We start from the raw sequence: 25109 nt of genomic DNA, 5'->3' as shown, positions 1-25109 counted from the left end.
GCTTATTTTACTTCAGATGACTGTTGGGATGTTTGGAGTAAATTAAATCTGACCCAAACCACAATTCAATTGAAATAAGTGAGAATGAGTTTTTTGTCAAGCCAGATGTATCCTGTAAGACAGAATGATTGGTTCCTTTTTAATCTGATCTATACAAGTGAAATACAGGCACCATTTCAATGAGGTACAATAACCAAGAATGAATTCTGCTTACTCTAACTGCTTACTTCCCTGTGTCACTAGGGGTTGGAATGGCACATCTACACAGAAATCCGCTTTGTTTTTAACACTAACAGGTACGATCATTAACAATGTCATACCCAATGGCACTGTCATATATATATGTACACCAATATGCCGTCTACACTATGGCAGACATGTACTTTCTTCAACCTTTTTCACTTCAAACCATTATTTGCATGGATATCACAAGGAAAAAGATGGGCACTGGCCTCCATTCCACTCCACACACCCCCCCAGAAAAATATAAAGGGAGAGTAAAACAAAACGAATGAGCCCCCTCCCCCCAAAAAAAAAATGGAAAGGGGATTTTAAAAATGCCAAAATGTTTGAAAATACATTGTAGCTAATTCCCTTTCATTGTTAGAGGATGCTTTGCCCACCCCCAAACAGTCATGCCCCCTAGAAAACTTCCTGGCAACGCCCATAGTTTTCACAAACTTTGTCGTCATGAAAGCTTCAAAATTTCTCCACTTCATACTCTTCTTTTCTCAATTATTTTGGGTAACTGATTATACAATGGACCACTTTTCTACAACATGTGAGGTAGAACATTCTACATTCTGAATATAGAGACATTATTGACTTCAGTGGCTGATACAAAAGTAGAAGATTGGTGTAAAACTCACTCATAAAATCTGAACTTACAAAGTTTAAAGGTGCAAAATAGGTAAGGTAACATTGAGGGATTTCATTGATACAAAAACACAAACATTTCTCTGTTTTAAATCAGTAATATCAAAATTTGCTCTTCAATGAGATACAATGATTACAGAGTAAATACAATTTGAAAAACTTGTCATGAGTTGATTTTCTACACAAGGTAATGACAAGTCCAATAATTTGGTTTGTAAAAGGCTACACTACCATGACCAACTTCCGAAATTTGATACAAAAATCTACAAGAATAAAAGTGAATAGGAATGACCAAAACCCTTGCAGCTGTGGTTTGTATTGACTACATTTCATAAAAATCTAACAAATCATGTGCACTTCATGGAACGCTAGAGGTACAATGTATCAGACAATAGCCTGTGAACAGTACAATTTCAATTTCTTCTGACAAGTGGGAAATTTATGCTATCTTGGTCAGAAAAAGGGTGTTAAAGTTAAGATATTTCAGTAACTACATGTACTTATGTCTTCAATGTGCATAGAGATTTGAATATGGTATCAAGTCTGCAGCAAGGATTATTTTCTATGCGGTGCTCAGTGCTACAGGTGTAATTCTGGGTGTGGTCTGTTTCAACAAGTTTTGGTGCTGCATCACAACTTTAGGAGTAAAACATCCAAAATACGACGAATGTCGGTGTGAGTCCCACTGGGTAAACTTGCATATTTGTCCCTCACAGCAATGATAGAATGCTTAGAAATTTACGTCATGAGGAGGAAACAAATAAATTAAATTAACTTGACCTTATTTCAAGGATGGATTTGCGCCGGGGGAGATGTAAATTCAAATGAAAAGTGGTAACTGGGATATCATTTGGAGGGACATTATAAATGAAAAAAAGTCACAGTAATACTATAGAATAATATACATGTACTGCAGAGATCAATACTGTGAACGGGAATGTTGATGTACATGTAAGATCAATGCACACCTCTATTTATAAAGTTTAAAAAATGCAATTTCAGTATTCTATAAGGTCCTCAAAACAGCACATTAACTGATAAGGCTATGGCAAGAATTTACAGAGGAAATTTGGCAGTGTTGTAGTCGAGACCATCACAAGACCACGCACAAGATCAGTCACAAGCAACAGGGTGAACAATGACAAAGGAATGCTTTTGTTGCGGTTCATTTGAATAGCTTGCACCTTGAATTCAGACTGGAGGTCTTGTGTTTGTCTTGTGACGGTCTTCAGTACTCTCAACTACGACACTGAAATTTGGTTTCAATCAAGCTCATCGCCTAAGGAAATTCTCAGGGTTTTCTCCATGTAAGCAGAATTTAAAAGAACTTGTCTTTTAAATTCTGGAGAAATGATTTGACGATGAAATTGAAAGAACTAGTAATACATATGCATGATATGTGCGTATGTCTCTAATGAAATTCATGCAATGTTTACATTTCAAATAAACACAAATATTTGTACATTGTGTAAATTACAAAACATGATTAACATTAGCGTAACAAATACTGCATACAAAATCTGTTAAAAGTGCAAAGGTTCTCAACAAAATAACATATTTTAAGGTATTAACCACTTGCTGCTGGTACCGGAACCGTATTCTTTATATGCGTGGCCCGGGTCTCCGAAATCGGACAAAGGGAACTGGGCCTAGTAACAAAAGACTGTACTTGTAACAAAGACCCTGCTGCTGGGCATCACCAACATTTTTTCACTCTCAATAGTGGAGATAATCCAGCCTTGTTTTGAAACAGTATACACTGTACCAAGGTTTGGGGGATTTAGTGCAAGCGCATTACCAAAGGGGACAAAAGTGCTCCACCACTGCAGCGATAAGCCACACAGCACCACCGCACGCTAATCTAGCCCTAAAAGAGGTCAGCAGCACACTGTGCCAGTTTCATGAACAAAAGAAAATTACGAACACTGCAAAATATGCTCTCTTTTTACAAGGCAGCAGGCCTGGCTGAAATACTCCAGCCTCGGTAGATGTTGTGTATCAGATTAGAGTAGAACCCAGACAGTCCTTCGTATGGGCGTAAGTGTCCAGTAAATGAAGGTATGAATTTTTAAAGAATTTTGAAAACAGAAAAAATGATAATTATCCCATCCCAGCATCATCAACATTGGTAACTGCCAGCGGCGTGATGTGGTTAAGGATATATTGTAAAATATCTTGGACAAGTCTTGGACAATGTAGACCTCTTACTGGCATGCCAATCTTAATTTGCATTTTCACAATCCCTTACTGTAACATGAAGCTCCAGCAAAACCAGTGGAACCTTAGACAACACTTATTAAATGGTTTCAACACAATATGCATTAACCCTAACAGTCCCAACTCCTCCAATTTCAATACGATTTTACATACACCCTAGGGAGTTTGGGTTAACTGTGGCAGTATACTATTATTTTTTATCGCACGATGCAGACACACTTATACAAAAAAAGTGCAGAAACCATCACAGAGCTCGGTATCAAACTGAGTCACATTACATATGGTTAGCAAGAGTTACAAGATACATTCTGGCCACAGCTCCATGTACATGTATGTTGTGTTTTAAACTCAGATTACAATGGGAGGTAGTTCATCAAAACAATTCCCAATACAGTGCATAATCAAGAGGCCACTTGTCCCAATGCATCCTGGGAAATCTTTATTTTAAATGGTCTTTGTATAAGCACATTGCAAGTTTTCCACTATTGGACCTGCATAATTCAAGTTAGGATCTTTGTGTGTGAAATATAAGGTCTTTACACAGCTCCAAACTCATTTAAACTCCTGTGAAATTACATATAAAGATATGAATAATGCAGATAATCAGCTGCCTGATCATTGAACAATTTCAACTGAAGCTGAAAAGTTGCTTTGTGAGTGGCTTTTGAGGTATGTACTTGGAAGTGCACCGGAGTGTGATTCAGTCTTATTTCTCACAGTGGTGAATGTATTGAGTTGTCAGTCAGAGCAGCAATATCTATCTCTGATAATATTAAGACAGTTCAAAGGCATGGTGTTTTGAGGTTTGGGCAGCTAGATTATAACAACTACCACCGGGTCTTTGTAGAATTCGGGGGCAAAACAAACTGCCTTGTCTGTATTCTGCATATCACACAACAGTAGTTTGTACTCAATCCTCTCACACTATGAACATCAGACAAAAGAATAGCAATGCAGTAACAATGAACATCCATTGTTATTGCACCATACTTCTTTTGTTAGATGTTCAAAGTGCCATACTGAAAAGCTGCTATCCAGTTTCATTTGTTACAAAGATTTCATAGTATTGAGCAGGAAATGACATGAGAAACCAGAGGCGAAAGTGATTTGTTAAAGTAACAAAATCCTAGATGTTCAATTTCTTTCCAAACCATTTCATTATGACAGAGTTGGCAATGGGATGCATAGTGAAAGCCCAATTTAAGAGAAAGCACTTACAGCACATAGTAGTTCATATTGGTCAGTCATCTACACTCCCTTCATGTTCCATTTTGAGTTTCTCCACCAGGACATCAATGGTTTCTTGGATGTTTTCATAGACTGGTACCCCCCGACGCTTCGCAATATCAGCTAGGTAGCTACGAGCTCGATTATAGTCTCTGATAGCTCGCTCTGTCAGCTGTTAATGACAAATGATAAAAGGAAAAACAAATGGGAGGACATTATAGCAGTTAGTCTTGAACCTAATGGAATGTTTAGTTTAGTAAGCAACTAAAAGGTTCACTTTTAATAAACACCCATTAGGAAGTCTACATCAAAACAGTGAAATTTATTTCCATATATCAAACGGACACAAGTCAATGACACTTTTCAAGTTCTTGACTGAATATATAACACTTGAAGTGTTCTGTTTATCAATTGTCAGGATTTCACATGACATACCGTTTCCCCATAGACACAGACACCATGCTCCATCTGTTGGATGCATAGCACTACCTTCCTTCCTTGACCAATGTAGTGGGCAACCTAGGCAATAGAAATGGCAAAAACAGATAACCCAAAGTTCCCAGTGGACAGATTACAATGGCACCAAGAGAAACAAATCAAGGTGATATCACTGTAAAGATGAAAACATCTACCCGATAGGGAGAATGTCCAAACCCTTGAGGTTAACTAAGCAATTCAATGTTTAACGAATCTGTCCCACCTCAATCATTGATGCTATGCCACGGGAAGTAGCACTGATGACAAACAACAGGTACAATGATGTATCCTTGGCTCGGGCCTCAATAGCAATGTTAGACATGTTCCAGTTGGACACTTTAGGATTGAAAAAGGTCAGATCATGCCTCCTGAGGACAAACCAAACATTTCTTATGAATATGCAACACGTAAAATAGAATTATCTTCACATTTGTCATACCAAATGTATAGAGGTTTAAACTGTGTTTTTGAAATCCTTCTATTCCTGATAGAGTTGTATCAGGAACTTCTTGTAGTTAAAAAGTGAACAGACTGAGTAACAAAACATCCCAAAATGAATACTGGGCCATTTTCCAACACTCAACTTCAGCTCTATCTCAGACTTCAACTGTTTTTTTTTACTTCCCGTCTTTGAAGTTGCAAGCGCAATAGTAAGTCTGATAATGCCACAAAACATCAAGAAATATACTAGAGAGCCAACCATTACGGTGTGCACTTCAATTTAATTTAAACGCTTCAGGCCTACAATCAGGGAATGGTTTCGGAGATGAAGCCTGAGATGGAGATGAGGCTGAGTATTGGAAAATGGCCCTGGCATGACAGTCATGGGTAGTCATCTGCCATTACATTTTTCAATGCCTGAATACCAAGCTTGTTTGCAACGCAAAGATCACAATTTTCATAACCCATAAATTTTAGTGACACTCTTTCAACTGAAGCTCTCAAATACTGATCTTTATCTGAAAACTCATTCCAAATCCCACAAAACTTGAAGCTTTGATATGATCTCTGGGCCAATCAAAGTGGACAAGTCATCTTACGCGAGACATGGGATGGCAATCTCCTCTCTCCATGTTGTGTCCAAACAGGTCCCACCAAGGAAAACATCTGTCTGGACCTCAACGACCTTTCGAGGAATGGATGATGTCTTGAATGTACTCAGCCAACCTAACCATAGAAAAAGGGCAAATCCCAAAGAAAGCTGAAATGTAAGTCTAAAAGAACTTTCAACTTATTTCCTCTGGCAATTCCTGTCATTGTGTTTATGCAGTGTGAATGGTATCCTGGAGCAGTATGGAGGATTTCACAGATAATCTAGACATGAACGTGTGCATGGCTAAAGCATACACAGCACAAAAAAAAAATCAACTGAATTCCCACAGCTACACCAAATGGTCATTGCTCAAATCAACAAAGTCAAACCCAGCCAACGATCAACTGTTCATGACTGGAAGTTGGATGCAAAATAACAACAACAACAAATTCATAAAGACCTTCAGAAAGGCAAGCAACGACAGGGACTCACTAGAGGTCACTGACCTCAATCTCTTTGATGTTTCCAAGCCATCATCATGTATTGATGCCGCAAATATTTCCAGAAAAAATACTTCCACAGCACCATGTTTAGGCTTAAGAACACAGCATGACCCCTGGGAATGTACTAAGTGCAAGCAGGAAAAAGGAAATGTTTTATCTTTTTATCACAAATAATGAAGGACTCACGATAAATGGAAGACACAAGTCTGGAGAAAGCTCCTTTGCTGGAAGGTGGCGGTTGGTAATGCTTATACTCTGTAACCAGGCAACAAAACTCATTGAAGTCCAAGTCAGTCTTGTCTCCTGTCTCTGCACAGCTGGCTACAATTTGGTTATATGCAGGGAAGGCAAGATCTTTACCAGTCACAGCCCGAATGGCAAGAAATGCCTAAATTGAAAGGAAAATCCATCTACAGTGTTTCATTACAGTTTGTAAAAGGTCAAATTGAAGAAATTACGACCACCAATTCATACAAAAAAATGGTAACCCTTTTTCCTCTTATAAAACATAAAGTTTTAATGTTTTGCCGCAATTGAAATATCCATATACATTTTGACTTTGTTTCCAACAACTACTATTTGACTTTGTTTCCAATAACTACTATTTAAAAAGATAAATTCATCTTACAGGAGTTTTCTGAAAATAAATTGTGGCTTTTCTAGAACTTCACAAGAACTATGTAAGTGTAAAATATCTATCTTTGACCAAAAAGAACTCACATTAGACAGTGATATTCTACTGCGATTATCTCGATCAAACTCATCAAAGACTTCACGGATGTGTCTGGAATGCAGCACAGATGAGGAACATGATCACAAAATTGTTGAGAACCAGGGATGATCAATACACATTATATGAAAGTTTGGCTGGTAACCTGCTCTGTCTAAGAAAGCATTGCCTGTACTATGCAACTTTTACACTTTCCCGATCATATAGCACTGGTCCCAGTACTCATCAGCTGAATGTTGCTTAAGACAAATACCTGCAGTCCAATTTAATCTGATTACCTGAGTTTATCTCCGACTTTGAAGGCAGGATGTTTCACAGGTTGTGCTCCGTCTTCTAGTGTGAGTTGACTCAAGTGAAGTCCTCTATGCAGGGCCTTTGCAGCACAGTGTAACGAGATTTTGACATCTTCAAAGATTGGACACCACTGTCTCTCTACCATGTCACATAAGAAGGCATGACTGTGCCTCAAATCCTTCAACTCACTGTCAAAGTAAACAAGGATGTATAACCAACATGCATTACAAGTATACAAACAAATCTACATGTATGTACATGTGCACAATCCAACAATTAGAAAAAGGACTTTGCAAAGTTGCTTTCTGTTACGATTGTACGATCTACAAACCAGTGTATGTATCATTTAACTTCAGTCAAGTTTATAAGTGAAAGCTATTTTAGGGTTCCCAGCTAGATTTGGTAAAGCCATGACCCCAAGTAATGTACTCAAACTATCTTGGTAAGGAAACAGCATACTGTGCCTGACACTTCCTGCTTTATTTCCTGATAACCTTGATTTCAACAAAAAGATTGAGATCATTCAATGCTCATGCACAAGCATGTACATTTAATAACAGAGGTTGAAGTATATATAAAACATAATAAAAGTCAGGTTCTAATGAAATAGGAAGAGATACTGAACTGTAGCAACAGGGAGCATTAACAACATGGCAATAAGACCACAGCATGTAATACGAGGATGTATCTTACTTGTCTGATATTGTTTCATTTTCAACTACTGTTGGCAAGCCTTTCATGACAAGCACCAAAGGTCTACCTGCACCTATAAGTGAAAAATCAAGCAAAACTCAGCAATTAGTCCCCCAGATTCTAGTCACAGGGGTCCACAGGTTTGAAAATTGAGGAATGGGTTGGTATATCTGGTGTGAAAATGGAAACTAATGTATTTTTCCTAAATATGAGAAGGGGCAGAAATTCCAAATTTATGAGCTCTTGCTTGATATAATTAAGGTTACACAATTCTAGTCAGACTTCAAGTGCCCCAACACAATTCAATCCACCTCCCATTCATAGGCCCCTCCCTCCCCAAATGTACAGGTATCAACAAATTTTAAGTATACATTTGATCCCTCACATCATCAGTGAAAACAAAAACGTCATATTCTTAGTTTTCTGCAGCTTTTTCACGCCTTTACCTGACAAATACGCAGCCTCTACTAGTGATGCAACACTTCGTGTTGAGCTGTCAATGACAAAAAGAAGCAATTCAGCCACTTCCTTGGCTTCATCTTCAATCGCTATCAGTTCGTGGCTCCAATTCTCAACTTGCTGCTTCAGACAAACAAAAATTTGATATACACATCATTAACATAGTTTCGCAAAGCTAAGAATTTTCGCAAACAAGATTCAAAGGAAACCTGCTTGCTGTGTTGAGGACAATGTTTATGAAAAATGAACTAAACACTTGGAAATAAAGATCAGAGATCAGAACATAAAAATATATATAACAAGTACTGTGTTAGGAGCAAAAGTAATCGTCCTTGTTAGAATAGCCTATTATATACAGGTATACTGACTGGGTTGTAGTAAGTTAGGTTGTAGTCTTTCAGCAGGGGAATGGCAATGTCTTTCCGCCAAGTTGTCGGATTGCATGAACCACCAAGGAACACTGGAAAAATACGAAAAGGAAAGAGAAATAAACACAAACAGTTCAGCTTAAATTATATGTACCATGGGTACATAAACTGCTTAACCGTGGTATGACTTAATGAAGCAGTCCAATGTGACTCATGCTCAAGGCCGGTTTTACAAATCTGAAAGCCCTCATGACCTTGGGAATGCTGGATTTCCAGACTTTGAAAAGGAACCATGTGGGTTGTGACCAGCCTTCTGAACTGAAGCAATGTTGTGACTAAGACACATGTATGTTTATATTAAGTACTTATGGTTATGACTGATTTTTCGTGCTGATATGTTAAGGGGAACAGCTGTAGTCATAGACAGTCATGACTGCTGTAGACGATGGTGTCTGATGAATCATGCTACATATTGAAAGGCTACACATTGAACAACCACTAAGGCTATTAATTGGAGGGCCTACATCCATCATTAACACATTCTGTAGGCAAACCTTTCTTTTACACACATATTTCCTGGATAACTTGGGTTACGTCACATGTTATGTTAACATCCCCAAATTAAGGCAATATACCAAACATGCACTAAAGCATGTCTGGTAGAGGTGGGGGTTAAATTTTGTACTAAAAGGGTTACAAATGAAACCATATACCTGTACCTTTGAATTTGGGCATAGAGGAGGAAGATCTTGGATGATGGGTTGCATTGTGACGATATCTTGGATCAGTTGCATTTGGTATCTCACTGGAATGGTTTAAGGCACTGTGGAACAAAGCAATATAACAGAGGAATGGTCCAGAGTCTGGTTGGCGCAGTAGTACATGTAGCTCATCGTCCATTTGTGTGATCTAGGTCCAAATCCCTCATAGGCTATCATGGGGACTGGGTTTTTCTCATAATTTAAGCTTCAATTTGCCCCCACCTTTTAAAAAATGCATAGTTCTTTATCTTTTTTCACTTTTTTAAAGACAATTTTGACCACAGGTTGTGTACTTTGGGGAAGCCCGTAGCTCATTACTGGAAATAAGTTGATCGAACATAATGAATGTACAATAAAAGTTAATATCATTCATTACTTATTGTCTTAGACTTACCTAAATTTGTCATAATGTTCCTCGAGGTCTGAAGTAAAGACACAGAAGTCACCAAACGTAATGAAATCATCACCATCTCGCTGCAAACACTCACTGCTACACATCAGCATTGAATAAACTGCAAAACCAAAACAGAGCAACAAAATAGGACTTCAAACACTGGTAAAATCAAATTTAAGGAAATTTGCATATTGATCCAAGTTTGAGAAAGCCAGGCTTCAAGTATGATTACAAGTATGATCCAAATACAACAGTGATTAATCAATAATCACTGATTCTGGATGATGAAATCATTCTTACAAATGTACTTTGCAGGTGATAAATGTGTTAACTATCTGATGTCAAAACATATGTGGTTTCACCCACTGGTAACACTTCAAGAGTTGAATTTCACTTTTTTTCTGTTCCACAGACCTTGTTATTATTATATTATATTATTCAACTTACTTTGAGATCTTGTGGGAAATATCTTCATATGACTGAAGGCCTGTAGTAAACTCTTTCTGTCCAGTTTTTTATTCCCACGGTCAAACTCCTCAAACACTTCCAAGTAGCGCCTAGTAACAAAAAAGGAAACTTTTTTTATGAGATAAAAACAAAAGATGCATTACGCTGAAAACAAAAATGACTAAAATGATATGCGAATACACAAAGGTGTTGTAAACCTAAGCTATATCCGTACAAAAATACATGTAATTTCAACAAAAAAAATTGATGTTTGATTGGCCTACTGATTAATGGAATCATGATGCAAAACAAAAAAGGCAACTCAGAAACCTAGACACTCGTCATCAGCAGTCATGCTCGTGAAACCATTCATGATCCATCATTATGTCATCTAATGTCTCACTTAACCATCATTATGATCATGACGACAAGGATAATCATCTTTATTCCATCTACAACCATGCACACATACAGATCTAATTAGCCTTAAGTAATGAGATTGGATAGAATCAATGTTCGATCATGTCAAACACAGAGTTCCAATTACTCGGGCTTATTTGGTGATCAGTGTTAGAAACCTATACAAAGTAAACTGTGATATTAGTGAACTTAATTTGCAATGTTTATAAACATGACAAACGCTCTTACTAGGCATGTTAGGGTTAACGTTTGGCCTACCGTGTTCTTGGACCGAAGACTTGCATGTCTCCATTTCGCCACTCTGCAATCACACTTTCCGTCTCCGTATTGTGGTTCGTATCACGCTCACACAGTAAAGACATAATTTACAATTAAAAATGAACCAAAAGAAACTGAAGAAGTAAACGTAATGCCTAATGGGCATAACTCAGCTTGATTCACCCCATCATTTTTAGCCTGCACCCCGACCAGCCCCGCCACCGCTTTGGTTTAAAAAAAAAATGACGTAATGCTTCGTGGACATATATATATTTAATTAACCTTCGATCACGGAGGGCGGTCTTCCTCACGTGGGTTCCGCGTTCTGTGTTGCACGTTGACAAGAACCTGCTATCACAGCAACGTGGGCATGAGGTACATTAGCCCCACTAGTGTGGCACGGATCATCGGGAGTGATCCGTGCCACACTAGTGGGGCTAGGGGTACATCAACAACACAGAGTATCCTCAGTTTAAAAGGGGGTAAAACGCAGTACTCTCAGGTCTTCGAGATACATCAAAGTTTTGGTGGGAAATCCGATGACATTTTGGAGAAAAGTTCATCCAAAGATAATCACCCCTAAAGTTTGAAGCCTATCGCCATTTGATAAAAAGATCGTGTCCTACAGTATTTGAAGCTACTTCCAGTCCAATATAAGAACAGAGGCATTTTAGCGCCTAGTTTCATCTACATTTCACAGAAATACAAGGCGGAAGTCCTGTTCAGAGATTCCATTCATTTTTTCTGTTTATAACTAAAAGAAGCAAGTCCGAGGCTATATTTTTCTCATGTAAATTATGATTTAAATGGTGTATGAATGCTATTTCTGGCGTGTCCTGGTAATGGTCCTGGACTTGTTGCAACGTCGGACGTACTTGGGAGCGCCATCCTAGAGCAGACAAAATTACTTCTCCTGGAATAACGCTAATTACCGTTCAGGTTTGGAATGTTGTCCATGGTACTGCACTAAATACCCAAAAGACATTGATAACCACGTACGCAAAAGTACATGTAGCCCCCCTCCCAATAAAAACCTAGGCCTTTACATGTATACAAAACAAATACACAGCAAGCGTATGATAAAATGAAGTTTGCTTCAATAACTTCACACATTTTGGAATAAATCTCGGGTATTATTGATAATAGTAGCACACAGGCCAGAAATTTTGCCCCTTTGCCCCACCTATCTCAGTCATTTGGGGTAAGTGGGACAGCCATTAAATTCGGGGGGTACGTTAAACACACACAGATGTATGTCAACCATTCAACAATTTCTATGTAGATTATTTCAATCAAAGAAACCCATTTTTCTTCCTTCCAACGATCATGTTTTATTTCTGAAAGATGATTAAAAATTCCAACAGAAGGCAGACATTCATGTGATTGTGTAGAATATCATTTTTTACAAAGAAATGTCCCAAATGCTTCCCTGCCAAATGATGAGCATGAATAGAGGTGATTTTTAGGCAACATGGCTTAACATGAAAGTATGGACACGATTTTTTTAATCAGTATTGTTTGTTGAAAATGCTTTCCCCAGTATGTATTTCTGAGAATAAGATAAAAAAAACAACAACAGAAAAACTGCCAAGTATCCCACTCCCACAATACACAATTACTCTAAATTAACTTTTCAACTTGTTTTTCCCTCATTATCTGTTAAGGCCTGACATCACAGTGCACATTAAAGATGAGTCTAGAAGAGTAGAAAAGGAATAACTATTACCTTTATCTTCTAAAACTTATTATCTTCTGAAATTTGGAAATTATATCTCAAATTTAAGCTTCACTGTACCTCAACCAGTTCTTTTCTGAACAAAACTTTGCCCCCCCCACTGTATGTGATTCCCTGCCCCACCCATTTCTGCTCTACTTCCCTATCCTATATTGGTTTCTTCCACCCATTCTGTATAACTCTCACTTATTTATTAGACAAGATTCGTAAAATGGGCGAGGATAAAGGGGGGACGTTGCAAGGAGGTAACCTATATACAAATTGAATCCTTCATTTCTAGAGAGTTACAGCACAGGTTTGCTAAGCATTCTCCTCTTCTTAAAGATTCCAAAGTACCACATGAGACCAGTCAAGAACGACAGACTGTACCTGTAAAGCAGTATAAACAGCCATTAGATAAATCTTTGCTTAAAGCGAAGTATGTAAACAGACTAAAGAATGCAGATATGAAGTTTTTGCATAAGTTCTTGGGTTAATAAGCACACTAGGGATACACTTACAGTAAGCTACACACTTGCATTTATGAGTCAGGGATGGGTTGAGCATAATGGTGTCATCAGTTTAGATCAACTCATTCCAAATAAGTCAAGTAAGACTTCAAATCAAAGCATGAATTTCTTGAATGCTCACCAAGTTATGATGTACTGCAGATGTTCATTTCGCAGTGTGACCTTTGTTTGACCTCCGATGGGACCTCCAGGAATGTCACATGCTGTCAAAATTACAAAAATTCCAAAGATGAAACTCAATAAGTGGCCACAGTGAAATGAGCACACAGATCTGTGCAAGGATAAGAAGATCCCTTCCCTTGAGGCATCCAGCTTCAGTTACATTTGAGAGATCAGGCGACAATTTGGAAAACTTACAGCTATCAGCATCAATCATGACAGGCTCAGCTCCGGTGACCCTTGACATCTCTTCAAGGTCAAGATAATACCAGCGACCTCTTTCAATATCATTCTGGGGCATGAAGGCTGCTCGCTGTAAGTAGGAGAAAACGCTATGTACATTTAAGAGGCAACATTTCATTACCTTGTGCTGTTACTTGGCACAAAACTAGCAGTATGTAAAACATGTCATAACGTTTCAGGGTTTCTGCATCAAGTAAAACTGCTTTGGGAACATTATAAAGTGTTTATGAGTTTCATAAAAAATGCACTTCATTGTTTTAAGATCAAGTAATTTCAAAAATCTTCTTACCTTCTCTGTTTTTCTTACAAGTCCAATCAGCTGAATTTCCCCTGAAATCTGTTGGACAATACACAAAATACATGACCTTATTATTACAGAAAACATAATTACCTCTGTATTATTTTTGTCAGGCTGAAATCATCGATTAGATCTTCAATCAAGAGATCTGACATGACCATCAGGTGCTTTAGCGTAAGAGAATATCTTCCTGTGTTTCCTACCTGGCCCTGTTGCCTGCTAGCTGGGTTGGAGTTACGCTTGGGAACAAACCCTCGGTTCACTAGAATACTAACGCTGTTCATGAAATAGGAAGATTTCATGGTAAACTCTAAAGCAAATTAGATCAGAAATTAAACATACAAAGCCAACATGAAGACAATGATTTGCTTTTCAAACAACAAAGGAAAAAAAAGAGAATGTCAAACTTTCTTAAAAGTACAAAGGTAAGTTTTTACTTTTTTACCAGAAGCTATAAAGTTGGTGCTGAAAACACATGTTAATACTCACCCTAGATCTGGGCAATAAAATGGAGTGACTACATGAGCACCTGATTCTCCCCTTGATATCAAACTCCCAGCATCCTTTGCAGGAGGTTTATTCAACGTACGTGGTAAGATGAGAATCTCTTTGGAGTGATCAAACTCTCCTCTTATCATTACCCGTCGGTACTCTAAAGCTTCAACATCAACTTTCCTGCAATTCAATGGAAATACCAAACCAAGGTCTCCTGTAAGAACGACAGCATGGGCACAGTTTCTTTGCACAAAGTGAGAGATACTGAATGAAAATGACAAGAACAAATACATGTATAGGAATGATGGGCTTCTGCGGACTAGTAAAAGTGTACATGAAACAGGAACTTTACTCCAACATGGCAACTCATTAAGCTTGTATTTGGCCTCAGATACAATGCCTGATCATCTTCTGCTTTAAATCCCTGTGATACACCAAGACTGACCCTGTACATGCTACCATAAGTGTGACTCTTCTCTGCATTGTTGGTGCCTTGGAGGCTGTTCATCATTGTTTCGATTTAGTTATAATGAACCACACAAGGTTCACTTGAGCCTATCTGAGAGATTTAAAGCCCTTGCCCTTCAACTTTGCCTTAATGCATAACCTCTATGGCTGGCCAGCCAATAACGTACACAATCCCACCAACTGTTGAGGAGACTATCCAAAATACATGTGCCTGAATTTTACAAAGTGACAGCCAAACTGCCGTGTCCTGTATGCATACGCATACAATGATCATGTTACGATTGGTCTATATCATAAATGGGCCTAGTTGGTCACCAAACTTACTCTAATGATTTGAGGGGTACTGGAGCAGCAGTAGTTCGTGCCTCCAAGTCCCGGATCAAACCAAGCTTCCATTTGCGACGTTTCACTTGCCAAGTTCCCAGGCAAAATGCAGCAGCTGGAATGATCAAGAGGAGATGACCAAAGACTGAGGGAGGTGCACTGTCAGAAGAGGAAGCGCCCTCATGTGGTCTGCTGGAGCTGGCTTGTGAATGTCTCTGCTTGGATGATGATACCTGTCTGATGGCAAAGTGCCCTCTGTATGGCCTCAAACACCGCCACAGGTCTTGCTGAAATGACAATATTAATAATGCTGGAGTCACTAGTCACTAGTCAGCCTGCTCTTCATATGCAGTAAAACTAAGTGTTAGTGGAACCAACAAAATTCTAATAAACAAGTATAAAGCTCATAAACACAGTTATGTTTAGGCAAGCACCTTCGGTAAGAACTCTAAAAATGGACGCTAGTAATTACTCCCTACAGTGACCTACTAGCCATCAGAAAGCAACTTCATGTCCAAAAAAGTTCAATTTAGGAGGGAAAAAACCAAGTTGTTTACTAAGGAAAGCCTTAGAATTTTTCAGACCAGTCTCATAAGGTTCATGCACAGAGTGTCAAGTGGTGTTTGCATATTGGAACTCTTTCCGCACCGTCTTCCTGATGTAGGGATTTCAGTAAAGTCTGGCATGAACAACAAAGGGAAGAATGAAGAATCAATACATTATTAGGCCTAGTAATAATAAATAATACACCACTTACTCAAAAAACAATATTCACTAGCGTATCCAATGGTCATGCTGGTGCTATGTTTAAACTCACAATGTAAAGGAAATCTTTATCATTTTGAATGGTTTTCTTTAATACAGTTTTGTACAAGAAGTTAGCTAGCAATTTGTATGGCTGGTTATGGTTTGCTGTTTGGTTAAGCATGTTAAGCCAAGACATGGAGATTGAAAAAGGATCCAGTAATTTTGTAGAGTTCTAAGGTATGAAAAAGGACCTTTGTATAACTGCATGGCCCCAGTTACTCCAAACTAGCGGTGTGTCAGCTTTCATGTACAGCCATACATGTAGGCCTAGGCCTTTATTGCTTGACAGTTTTAGCAGCTATGCATGCGTGCAGCCACACAAGTTCACAGCAAAGCCAGTAAAAATGTATGTCAAACCTTTCGTGCACGTGGAAATAATTCAGCTTTTGGGCAAACTCTTGATACACGAACTATTGACTTGACAACTCTAGGGAAAGACATAATTGCAGGGATACAACGTCCACGGGAACAAGGCTACGGAGGGAGAGATCAGCGATTATTACGTAAAAAGTAATGGCGCCCTCATAAGGTTAGGGCCAGGGCCCCACAGTCACAGACAACTTTTCTTCCACCCTTGGTGGCGCTGCTGAAAACTATAACAACCGGAGACGCTTTGCTGGATTGCTTCGTTGACATTGTGCTTCTATGTAATTCATCCCGAAATTCATTCATTCTTTGATTCAGGTTGTACCATTCTGATGGCTGCTCAGGGCTATCACTTAAAGCTTGGTCCAGGTGCTGCTGAATCGATTGATCAGTATCTGGAATATAGACGGTAATATTAGTAGGCCTAATCAATCTTCGAATCTTCTGCATTTTCTGCAGCGTTCTCAGGCTTCTTTCAACATAACATCAAGCCTAGCCATGTCGTGAAAAGCTCCAAATGAGTGGCTCCCTTTTGAAATCTGTATTCTTTCTTTCGACAAAAGAAGACAGACTTCAGAGGAGGCATCTCCATGGTGTACTGTAAGGCTAGGGGAAAACTTCCATAAGCAGACGCCATTTGACACTCTGTGCACAAACCCTATGACTGAGACTTGTCTGAAAAATTCCGAGTGTTATTTGTAATCCTACTTAAACATTTTCACTGCAAAATTGATTTTTTAGGTCATTTAATTGCTTTCAGATAGCTAGTAGTAGTAGGTCACTGCAGGGAAAAATTAGTGGTGTCCACCTGGGCCAGTGCAGTGGTTGAGCTTGTAGGGTACTATAAGTTTTGGAAAACGAAGCCAATGTGAACTACATGTGTTGAAGACAAGGAAAGTATCAAAGCACCTTTCAGCTTATACTGAGTGACGTCATACTCCCCTACTAAGATCAAATTCCTACACTGTGAATTAAAATTGAGCTTATGCCTTCTTAAATTTATTTTATTCTGTTTAACTCTACTGTAAGTCTCTGATCCTTATTTCCCTAATTCACATTACAGAGTATAAAGTTCATTTCTTTATTTGTAAGTTATATAAAGCCTACACTGGATCACTTCAAATGGTTACTTTTTCCAATGCACGGCGTACCCTATACAACTGTTTGCTTTTTCAAATTGCCCACTTAGTATCTGTGTTCTTTATATTTTTTGTGATTTACCACAGAGGAAATAAATGTCACCTCCCCCCCCCCCAAAAAAAATTGTGGGTTTTGTTATGCCCAATGGAATACTCCAAAACGAATCCCATAGATAAAGGGGTAACAGTCAAACTAACTCGTAGCATGGACCATAGTACAGTATAATTACCAAAAAAGTAGAGCATTTACAGCCTGATGCCTGTATTGTCACTTTCCTGTAGAGTGACCAGTATACAAGAGTAGTCTCTTTACCACATTCACCCCGTGCACACTGCATACCCCTTTGATGTTCATACAGCATTGTTGGTGAGGATGACGGTGGTGAGTTATTCACACCAGAGCAGTATGAAGCTTATAAACGAGATGTTGTACCAACCCGGATGAAGAATCGTCTATTTGTCAGTTGGACATCTCCCAATGGGTGGGATTGTAAGCTGGTTGGACCAGAGACACCATGCTTCTGTCAACACAGGTAGTAGTCGTTTCACTAACATCTTGATTCCATTCAAAAATAGAGATCCGAATACACTTTATGTTGGTCTCCATGATGGATAACCTGAGTGAATTGATTTTTAGGAGTCATTTGTTTCCTGTAAGCAGTAAAACAGTTTTTGCTGGAATTCATCACAAGGGCTTTAAACAACCTGATGGGATAGGCAGGTCATACATCATTATAGTGGCTAGAGAAAATGACCTCTTAAATGACCTAGTGGGTGATTTATTATGAATCTGAACCTTCCCAACAATTCTTTGTGCTTGGGCATGATATCTGAAGCTATCAAGGTTTTATTTCTATTCTTTTCCTGATGTACATTGTAGATACAAGCAGCACAAGACAGATTTCAAGGAGATACCCACAGAGAGACCCCTACTCCTCCCTTGTAGGGTCAAAGGTTGCAGATGTCAGTCATACAATTATGTTCCCCTGAATGGCAGCAGGCCTTTACGATGTCGGTGTAAGCACTTCACTGATGAACATTCTGAGGATCCAAGCCATGCTTGCATGAAATGTGAGTCAAGACCAACATTGTGATCAAAATGGTACAATCTACATGTACAAAATGCAACAGCAATTATGTGTGTTTCACTCAAATTTGTACTTAAAGAACACGCTTATAAAGCACAAATTGACAAATTGCTCTTGGTTAAGGCTAAAGTTTTAATTTTATGTGGTAATGTCTCTGTTACGATTCAGCATTTCAAATTTTGACAAGCCAGACTGACTAGGATATACAAATTCCTGCCACAATATTCACAGGAACTATTTATTTTGTTTCTCAGCGAGTTGTAATTGTGTCTCCTTCAAGAGTTCATTCACCTGTTCTTGTGAGCAGCCTACCTACCTACATGAGATGATTATCGAGACGAAGGAGGAGAGACTAGCCAGAGGTCATCCTGTAGGTCATGACACACCGTATGCAGCCATGGGAGGGTTGACTGGTTTCAGTTCATTGGCTGAGGCATATATGAGACTGGATGATAGCGGCATTGGTGAGACAGATTTACATAAGTAGAAGTAGTTGTCATGGTAATACATGTATATAACAGGAAATTTTTGTAGATGTCTTTGTGACAAGATTTGTTCCAAAGCTAGGGTATTAAAACAATAAGGCAATAACTATTCTGCCCCAAAATACAAAAATCTATTACTTTTGAGCTCTTGAATATATAATTTATAGTGAATATATGATTATACAATATTTTTACAGGTAAGTCAATCATTAAAGTGGATGTTATTTTACAGGTCCAGCAGATGAAGAGTTTTTAAATCAACCAATCACATCATCTGATCATCCTTTCCTTCGGATGCATGCAAGCACCTTCCAGCAACTTGAGCCTCCAGATAAAAAAGTTGATGCACTGACCAAAAAGATGGCAAACTTCAAGATGACAGGAACTGATGCAGATATGGAGTATTATGAAATGAGATATCAGCAGAGGGTAGGAATGTGGAAATAGATTGTTGATTGCATTACTTCAGTATTTTAATGGGCTTTGTGTTTACATGTACTTGTCCCAGAGTTTGGGGCACCTCACAGAAATTGAAGTTATTTATGAGATATGACACATTGAGACACGTAAAAGTTGAGACAGCTTGGTCCGAAATATGTCAGAAATCTTCCCCTCATTACATGTCCTGGCCAGAGATTAGTACTTGTTACACTTTTCGTGCATTATCTAATCAACCTTTGCTTCTACATTTACATCTGTCTGAGCAGGTTTTCAAATATAATTTTTGTTGTGACAGAGAGAGTAGAGTGTACTCATGTCTGCTCCACCAAAAACATGCTCTCAGATGTAATGTGACTGATACCAGATGCAAGGACTCGGTGAATACAGCCGTCTGCAGTGTATACTATGGAACTGGAAGTTGTAATTTTATAGTGATGGTATTTAGTCAACAAGTGTTCTTCCATCCTCCTTGGCAAATTGCTGTAGGGTGGAGAGAGGCAAAGGCCCAATGTTATACACAGTTAATCAGTTGGATTCTACCGCCTGATCCTCTAAACATGATCATGAACCCTGATCATCTGGCCACATGCCCTTAATGATAGTCTTTTGTAATTGTCTATGTTGCTATTCACATCCATTTCCAGTTGAAAGAAGAACGAATGAAGAAAAGAGGTGTGCAGCCTGGCCCTAGGAGACCACAAGAGGGCGCTGCTGTGAGTGGCCATCGAGTTCAGCCTGGCAGTGCAAAGAGTGGTACCAGAGGGCCCTCAAGAAGTGCAACCAAGAGATAGTCTATGTCTTTGCATTCAGTAGTGAGGAGACCTTGCTTATTGACAGACAATGATTTCTAACAACTATAAGTGTAGTGGACTCAAAATCTTGTTTCTGGAGTAAAGTTGAAGCCATCTACACATCAGACGCATATCTTCTGTACATTGGTGGTTGAACATGATGGTGCAACACTTTTCATTCTACTAATATAAACCAAAGCCTATGTGATCAGTAGTTCTGTGCAACATCTAAGATACAAAAGAATTTTGAGAATACTGCTGCAATGAAATTGGGTTAAAAGAGATGCATATTTACAAGTTTCAAAATATTTTAAAGACACTTCACGAAGGTTTCGAAATAAATCTTGTTTGAAATTGAGATGTTTGAAATGTACATGTATATATGTGTGTAGAAAACGGCCCTTATGGAGTGAAAAAAATCAGAGCAATGAATTTTGATCAGACCTTATTTCAGAATGATGTGCTATTTTTGCATAGTGCACTGAGATATTTCTTCAACGTAGACACATTGAGAACCTTGTCACGTTGACAAGTTCTGTTTGCATTCATGTGTTTTGCTTTGTAATGGGCTTTAATGCTTGAACTTTTCCAATGCATGTATATTTTGCTGTTTTATTCTGGTTTAAAGAGAGATGACCACCTCTGCAGTTTGCATTGCATTGTATTAGTGTAATAAATGGATTTCACAAATATAGCAGAAGAAACTCGGAAGATCAGATTTTCATTATTTCCCTAGTTATTAACTTCTGTTTTAAAAAGAATAACACAGTTAAGTTGTTTACAGTTAAAATGTTGCACTGAGTACGACTAGTAGATTTAATTTGCTTACACACTTATGCCAAACTTAGTTCCTGATGAAGTGGAGGTGGCAATCTGTAGAGAGTAGAAGAGAGAAAAATATTTGGAGAAACAACCATTTTGGGGAGCTTTCAGCATCTTTAAAAGTACTAAGATTTACATAGGCACAGTTTCTCATCAACCCATACAGAATGCAGGCAAACGACAATAACGCCAATATTGGCTCACGGATTAAATGAACTCCATGTTTGGAAATACGAGATTTGTTGAACATTTTGCGGTCGTGTTGTTTACTTGTTTTGATAAGCAAGAACAGTAATTCTACACGCGGGTGAGAGAATCATGAATATTCAGTAGCATCACCCAAGAGGATTTCCTAATCTGAGAAAGTTGCAGGCGGGTTTTGTGAAACATTTTCAATAAAAACTACAGACTTTTTAACAATCTTCGGTGCGAGCGATATTCTAGAAAGTAAAGTCGATTGGTGAAATACGCTTAAACTCAAACAGCTGCCACCTTCAACCTGGCTCTGGACTTCACGCCTGATGACGCTGAGAACACTAGGGGGAAGGCGAATTCAAGTGTAATTCCGGCGTACAGTATCAGTGGTCTTAAAATCACCGGATCAAATCACCTGTGGCTTTTGTTTAGACTAAAACAAACTGAACGCTTCCAACCTTAAACAAGATATTCATGAATAGAAATTAAAGCCCAGCTCTGTTGTTCCGTAATTGATATTTTCCTTTTTTTTCTTAGCGAAATACAATTCGACTGCGATGTGGCCACCTGGCTATGTTTCCGATGACGCGAGTTCCAAGGCTGCTTCCAAGGGAGAGAAGACATCTATTCTCCCGCCGTCAATTTAGATGCTTCCTCTCCGCTATATCCCACTGTCTCCTTAGCTCGTCGTGTTTATTTTAATACCGAGGTTATATGACGGGAATTTATGTTGCTAGAAGATGCGAGTATTGATTTTCACTGGCAGCCGCCAAGAAGTGTCAGATTATTTCGAAGCGTGTTTATGTGTCGATGGACGAAGTACTTAAATACAACTTCATTAGAAGAACTTAACGCGGGTAAGAACGCACTTCACGATACCGTGATAGAAAATGCACCAATCTTTCCAGATTCCACAGCGATGCAGCAAGAGGAAATGGATGCTTGTTTTCGAAATTAAAAATTATTGACATTTTTGCTTTCTTTACAGGCGTTAACCATCGTGCTTCATCGAGCACTTAGCACTAGTGGTTAAGCCACAGAGCAAATATTGCGGGGACCGTATGAACAAGCGTGCATCGATGCAGCAGGTTTGAAAAACTAAAGCTCACGGCGTATCAGGGTGCAGGACAACTCATTATGAAGTCTGGGTTTCGATTGGCAAAATAAAATATCCTTCGCACCGAAGAACTGTCTGGCGAGGGATGCAGTAACCAAAGAAGGAGTCAGGAATGCAGTGAAAGTTGATGTTCTGTCTACATACATGTACTAGCAACGTGGGAAATCAACAGGATGGCATCTAGAGAATCCTACTCGATTGTTTATTTGGCCTAATTATCCGAGATACCGCTGGAGTGCAGCATTCACCGATCTCGTGAGAAACTACCAGCTGGACTGCGTGCCGGTACTGTTTGGAAAGGTTGGTAGCATGGAAATGACACATAAGAAATAAGTTAAGAAATGAATGAGATGAATTGAGATCTCTTTAAAGGAATAACAGCATTTCGATGAGAAAGTAATGAGGTCATTACTGGCAACCTTGCTCTATGTTATTAGCTATAGTCCTTGAATATAGGTTACAATCAACTAATGCTTCACTTGCTGGGAACCGTTAATTTCAGCAAAAGTTACTTAAGAAAAACACAACATGACGCGAAATGACAATACGTAAGAAATGAAATATAACATTTAGTAAGGTGCTCTACTTTTTGACTTGGCAAAACACTCATTGTGAGCAAGTACACCGAGACTGGAAATATATAAAGCTAGAATTGCATGGCATTGCGTTGCTTTTTATGAAACATATTACAAGTTTGAAATAAATGATGTCATTTTTTTGTCGTTTTGGTTCAGTAAAGAAAACTCGGCCACAAGAGAACTGCAAAAATCACTTGGATTGACACAGAAAATAGCTAGGTGGAAAGAAATAGAGAGATTAATGGCAATCGTTTAGTGAGTGATTGATTTCTCATTTTTTGTTGCAGCATCAACAAAAACAATCAGATCAAAGTCTTGCTGCAAGTACTCTCTCGAAACGGCATCATGTCTGCAGTAGCAAAGTCCGAATCTTTAGTTCACCGTGATGCGCGGTTATACTGTCGGCGTAGACACCAAAAGACCATGGGTAAATGCGCCCGTGAGGAACGGCAGAGCGACGCGCTTCTCGCACGCAAACTCCGTCACATCCAGAAATCTAAAGCTTATCGAGAGAAGGAACTGGACCGAGAACAGGAGAAATGTTTGACGGACCTGGTAGCGATTTTTGATCGTCAATGTCAGATTGCCACAACGAGACTCGCCCGGAGACTGAAAGACGCACTAGGAGAGACAGACATCGTGGAACTGGAAGATTTGTGGGGGAAAAAAACTAACGACAGACAAGTTGCGAAAGGAATGCGTGATGATCAAGCAGGGACACACCGATCCTTGTTTTGCGGCAAGGACAGACATTCTTTTGCCAGACATTCACACGTGTTCACCAGCGCTGATGCAAGCCCCCACAAGCAGTTCCGTTATAGATTATCAAATACTGGGATGAGTCGAATGAATGATTTATCGAAAGACAACCGCATCAGGCCTGATTCTCCGATACCATGGCAACAGAAAAAAGATCCAATGGGGCGTGAGCCAATACCAAATCTGAATCAACATCACTTGTTCAAAACTCATCTTGGCATTCATGACTCTGTTCAGATCCCAACAGCAAATGGAGGCGTTGCTAAAAGACCGACATCTTCTCAACCAAGCGCTGCGCGACCCAAAACGGTTCCACAAATCGGGGAAAATTCCTTGTCAGCGAACAGCCGCTGGGATGAGCTTGCCTCTCAAGTACGATGCCCCCAACATGGCAACAATGCCCCTGCCTATATTAGCAGAGCCAGAAGTCTACGGTGTCTATTACGTGACTGCACTGACAAGACAGCAACACCTGTCTTCGATGCACCTGAAGATGTATGTTTCCGTCGCCAGTACATGGCATGTGTGATGTCCCGTAAGTTACCCGTCAGCGGGCTGCGCAGTGGCAGCTTTGCACAACAAGATGATGTCAGAAAGAAGATGGAGGCAAGGAGGAAATGTATGGAAGAATTGCACATGACCAGTGGACAGAGAGCCAAGTCGGCTCCTGCTGGGCTTGTGCGTATATGCAACAATGACCTTTCAGCTCAATGGAACATTTAAGTGAAACATTTAAAAGCGAGTAACTAACACCAGACATAACATTTAATTCATCGTGATAGAATCACATGCACTCCGGAGCAACAAACACAGTTGTTATCTCTTTGCGCATGAGTGATGTTTATGTTCTGCACCCACATGTACATGTACATCTCAATAATTTAGCTTAAGTACCAAATATTAAAATCTAAAGATGTATTGTGAATACTAAAGTGTATGGCATGAATTGCAATGTTAATGATGTAGATTTTGCATGCATACCAAACTGCATGATTCAGTAAAAAAATGGTTGCAGTGGTATGAAGGAAATCTACTTATCTGATGGGTTAAATATGAGTCAATCATTTTCCATTTGTTCTGGACATTGGGTTTTGAATATAGTAAAAAAACAAAATGATAAAAATGAAGACACT

General features: G+C 39.0%; 4 protein-coding genes across 5 annotated transcripts; 2 read left to right on the top strand and 2 right to left on the bottom strand.

Annotated features, from left to right (window-relative positions):
- Positions 1-108: 108 nt before the first annotated feature.
- Positions 109-11407, bottom strand: LOC110978441 (uncharacterized). Of its 2 annotated transcripts, none has more exons than XM_022233450.2 (14): positions 11158-11407; positions 10480-10589; positions 10033-10150; positions 9597-9700; positions 8878-8969; positions 8497-8632; positions 8051-8123; positions 7342-7545; positions 7054-7117; positions 6520-6721; positions 5838-5964; positions 5021-5165; positions 4756-4839; positions 109-4492 (listed from the first exon to the last, which is right to left on the bottom strand). In XM_022233450.2, the coding sequence occupies exons 1-14, from the start codon at positions 11259-11261 to the stop codon at positions 4334-4336; spliced, it is 1722 nt and encodes a 573-aa protein (XP_022089142.1). In that variant the 5' UTR covers positions 11262-11407; the 3' UTR covers positions 109-4333. The 2 variants fall into 2 exon arrangements, with proteins under 2 accessions (XP_022089142.1, XP_022089143.1); XM_022233451.2 differs by having other exon boundaries at positions 8497-8629.
- A 1055-nt stretch (positions 11408-12462) lies between these two features.
- Positions 12463-16718, bottom strand: LOC110978447 (surfeit locus protein 1-like). Its single transcript, XM_022233461.2, has 8 exons — positions 16553-16718; positions 15389-15675; positions 14591-14776; positions 14305-14377; positions 14093-14140; positions 13759-13873; positions 13523-13604; positions 12463-13261 (listed from the first exon to the last, which is right to left on the bottom strand). Exons 1-8 carry the CDS (start codon positions 16634-16636, stop codon positions 13177-13179), a joined length of 960 nt encoding a protein of 319 aa, XP_022089153.1. The 5' UTR covers positions 16637-16718; the 3' UTR covers positions 12463-13176.
- Positions 16719-16778: 60 nt separating this feature from the next.
- Positions 16779-21563, top strand: fam221a (family with sequence similarity 221 member A). Its single transcript, XM_022233366.2, has 6 exons — positions 16779-16970; positions 18060-18233; positions 18581-18771; positions 19043-19252; positions 19506-19702; positions 20359-21563. Exons 1-6 carry the CDS (start codon positions 16894-16896, stop codon positions 20503-20505), a joined length of 996 nt encoding a protein of 331 aa, XP_022089058.1. The 5' UTR covers positions 16779-16893; the 3' UTR covers positions 20506-21563.
- Positions 21564-21695: 132 nt separating this feature from the next.
- Positions 21696-25013, top strand: LOC110978395 (uncharacterized). The gene is made up of 3 exons (XM_022233363.2): positions 21696-22379; positions 22511-22939; positions 23505-25013. The coding sequence occupies exon 3, from the start codon at positions 23563-23565 to the stop codon at positions 24697-24699; it is 1137 nt and encodes a 378-aa protein (XP_022089055.2). The 5' UTR covers positions 21696-22379; positions 22511-22939; positions 23505-23562; the 3' UTR covers positions 24700-25013.
- Positions 25014-25109: the final 96 nt, after the last annotated feature.

This window comes from Acanthaster planci, linkage group LG11, assembly GCF_054643075.1.
Source record: "Acanthaster planci isolate LZ-2023a linkage group LG11, COTS_SCS, whole genome shotgun sequence".
Taxonomy (NCBI): domain Eukaryota; kingdom Metazoa; phylum Echinodermata; class Asteroidea; order Valvatida; family Acanthasteridae; genus Acanthaster; species Acanthaster planci.
This window is presented reverse-complemented; position numbering and strand designations above follow the sequence as displayed.

Coding starts and splice junctions, on each gene's coding strand:
- LOC110978441 (XM_022233450.2), bottom strand. CDS start 11,261: ATGTCTTTACTGTGTGAGCGTGATACGAACCACAATACGGAGACGGAA. Junction 9,701..10,032: donor GAACATTATGACAAATTTAG/GTAAGTCTAAGA, acceptor TTTGTTCCACAG/TGCCTTAAACCATTCCAGTG. Junction 5,166..5,837: donor ATTGCCATCCCATGTCTCGC/GTAAGATGACTT, acceptor GTTTGTCCTCAG/GAGGCATGATCTGACCTTTT.
- LOC110978447 (XM_022233461.2), bottom strand. CDS start 16,636: ATGTCTTTCCCTAGAGTTGTCAAGTCAATAGTTCGTGTATCAAGAGTT. Junction 14,378..14,590: donor TTTTATTGCCCAGATCTAGG/GTGAGTATTAAC, acceptor TTTCATGAACAG/CGTTAGTATTCTAGTGAACC. Junction 13,262..13,522: donor CTGCAGTACATCATAACTTG/GTGAGCATTCAA, acceptor ACTGCTTTACAG/GTACAGTCTGTCGTTCTTGA.
- fam221a (XM_022233366.2), top strand. CDS start 16,894: ATGGCTGCTCAGGGCTATCACTTAAAGCTTGGTCCAGGTGCTGCTGAA. Junction 18,234..18,580: donor CCATGCTTCTGTCAACACAG/GTAGTAGTCGTT, acceptor TGTACATTGTAG/ATACAAGCAGCACAAGACAG. Junction 19,253..19,505: donor ACTGGATGATAGCGGCATTG/GTGAGACAGATT, acceptor GTTATTTTACAG/GTCCAGCAGATGAAGAGTTT.
- LOC110978395 (XM_022233363.2), top strand. CDS start 23,563: ATGTCTGCAGTAGCAAAGTCCGAATCTTTAGTTCACCGTGATGCGCGG.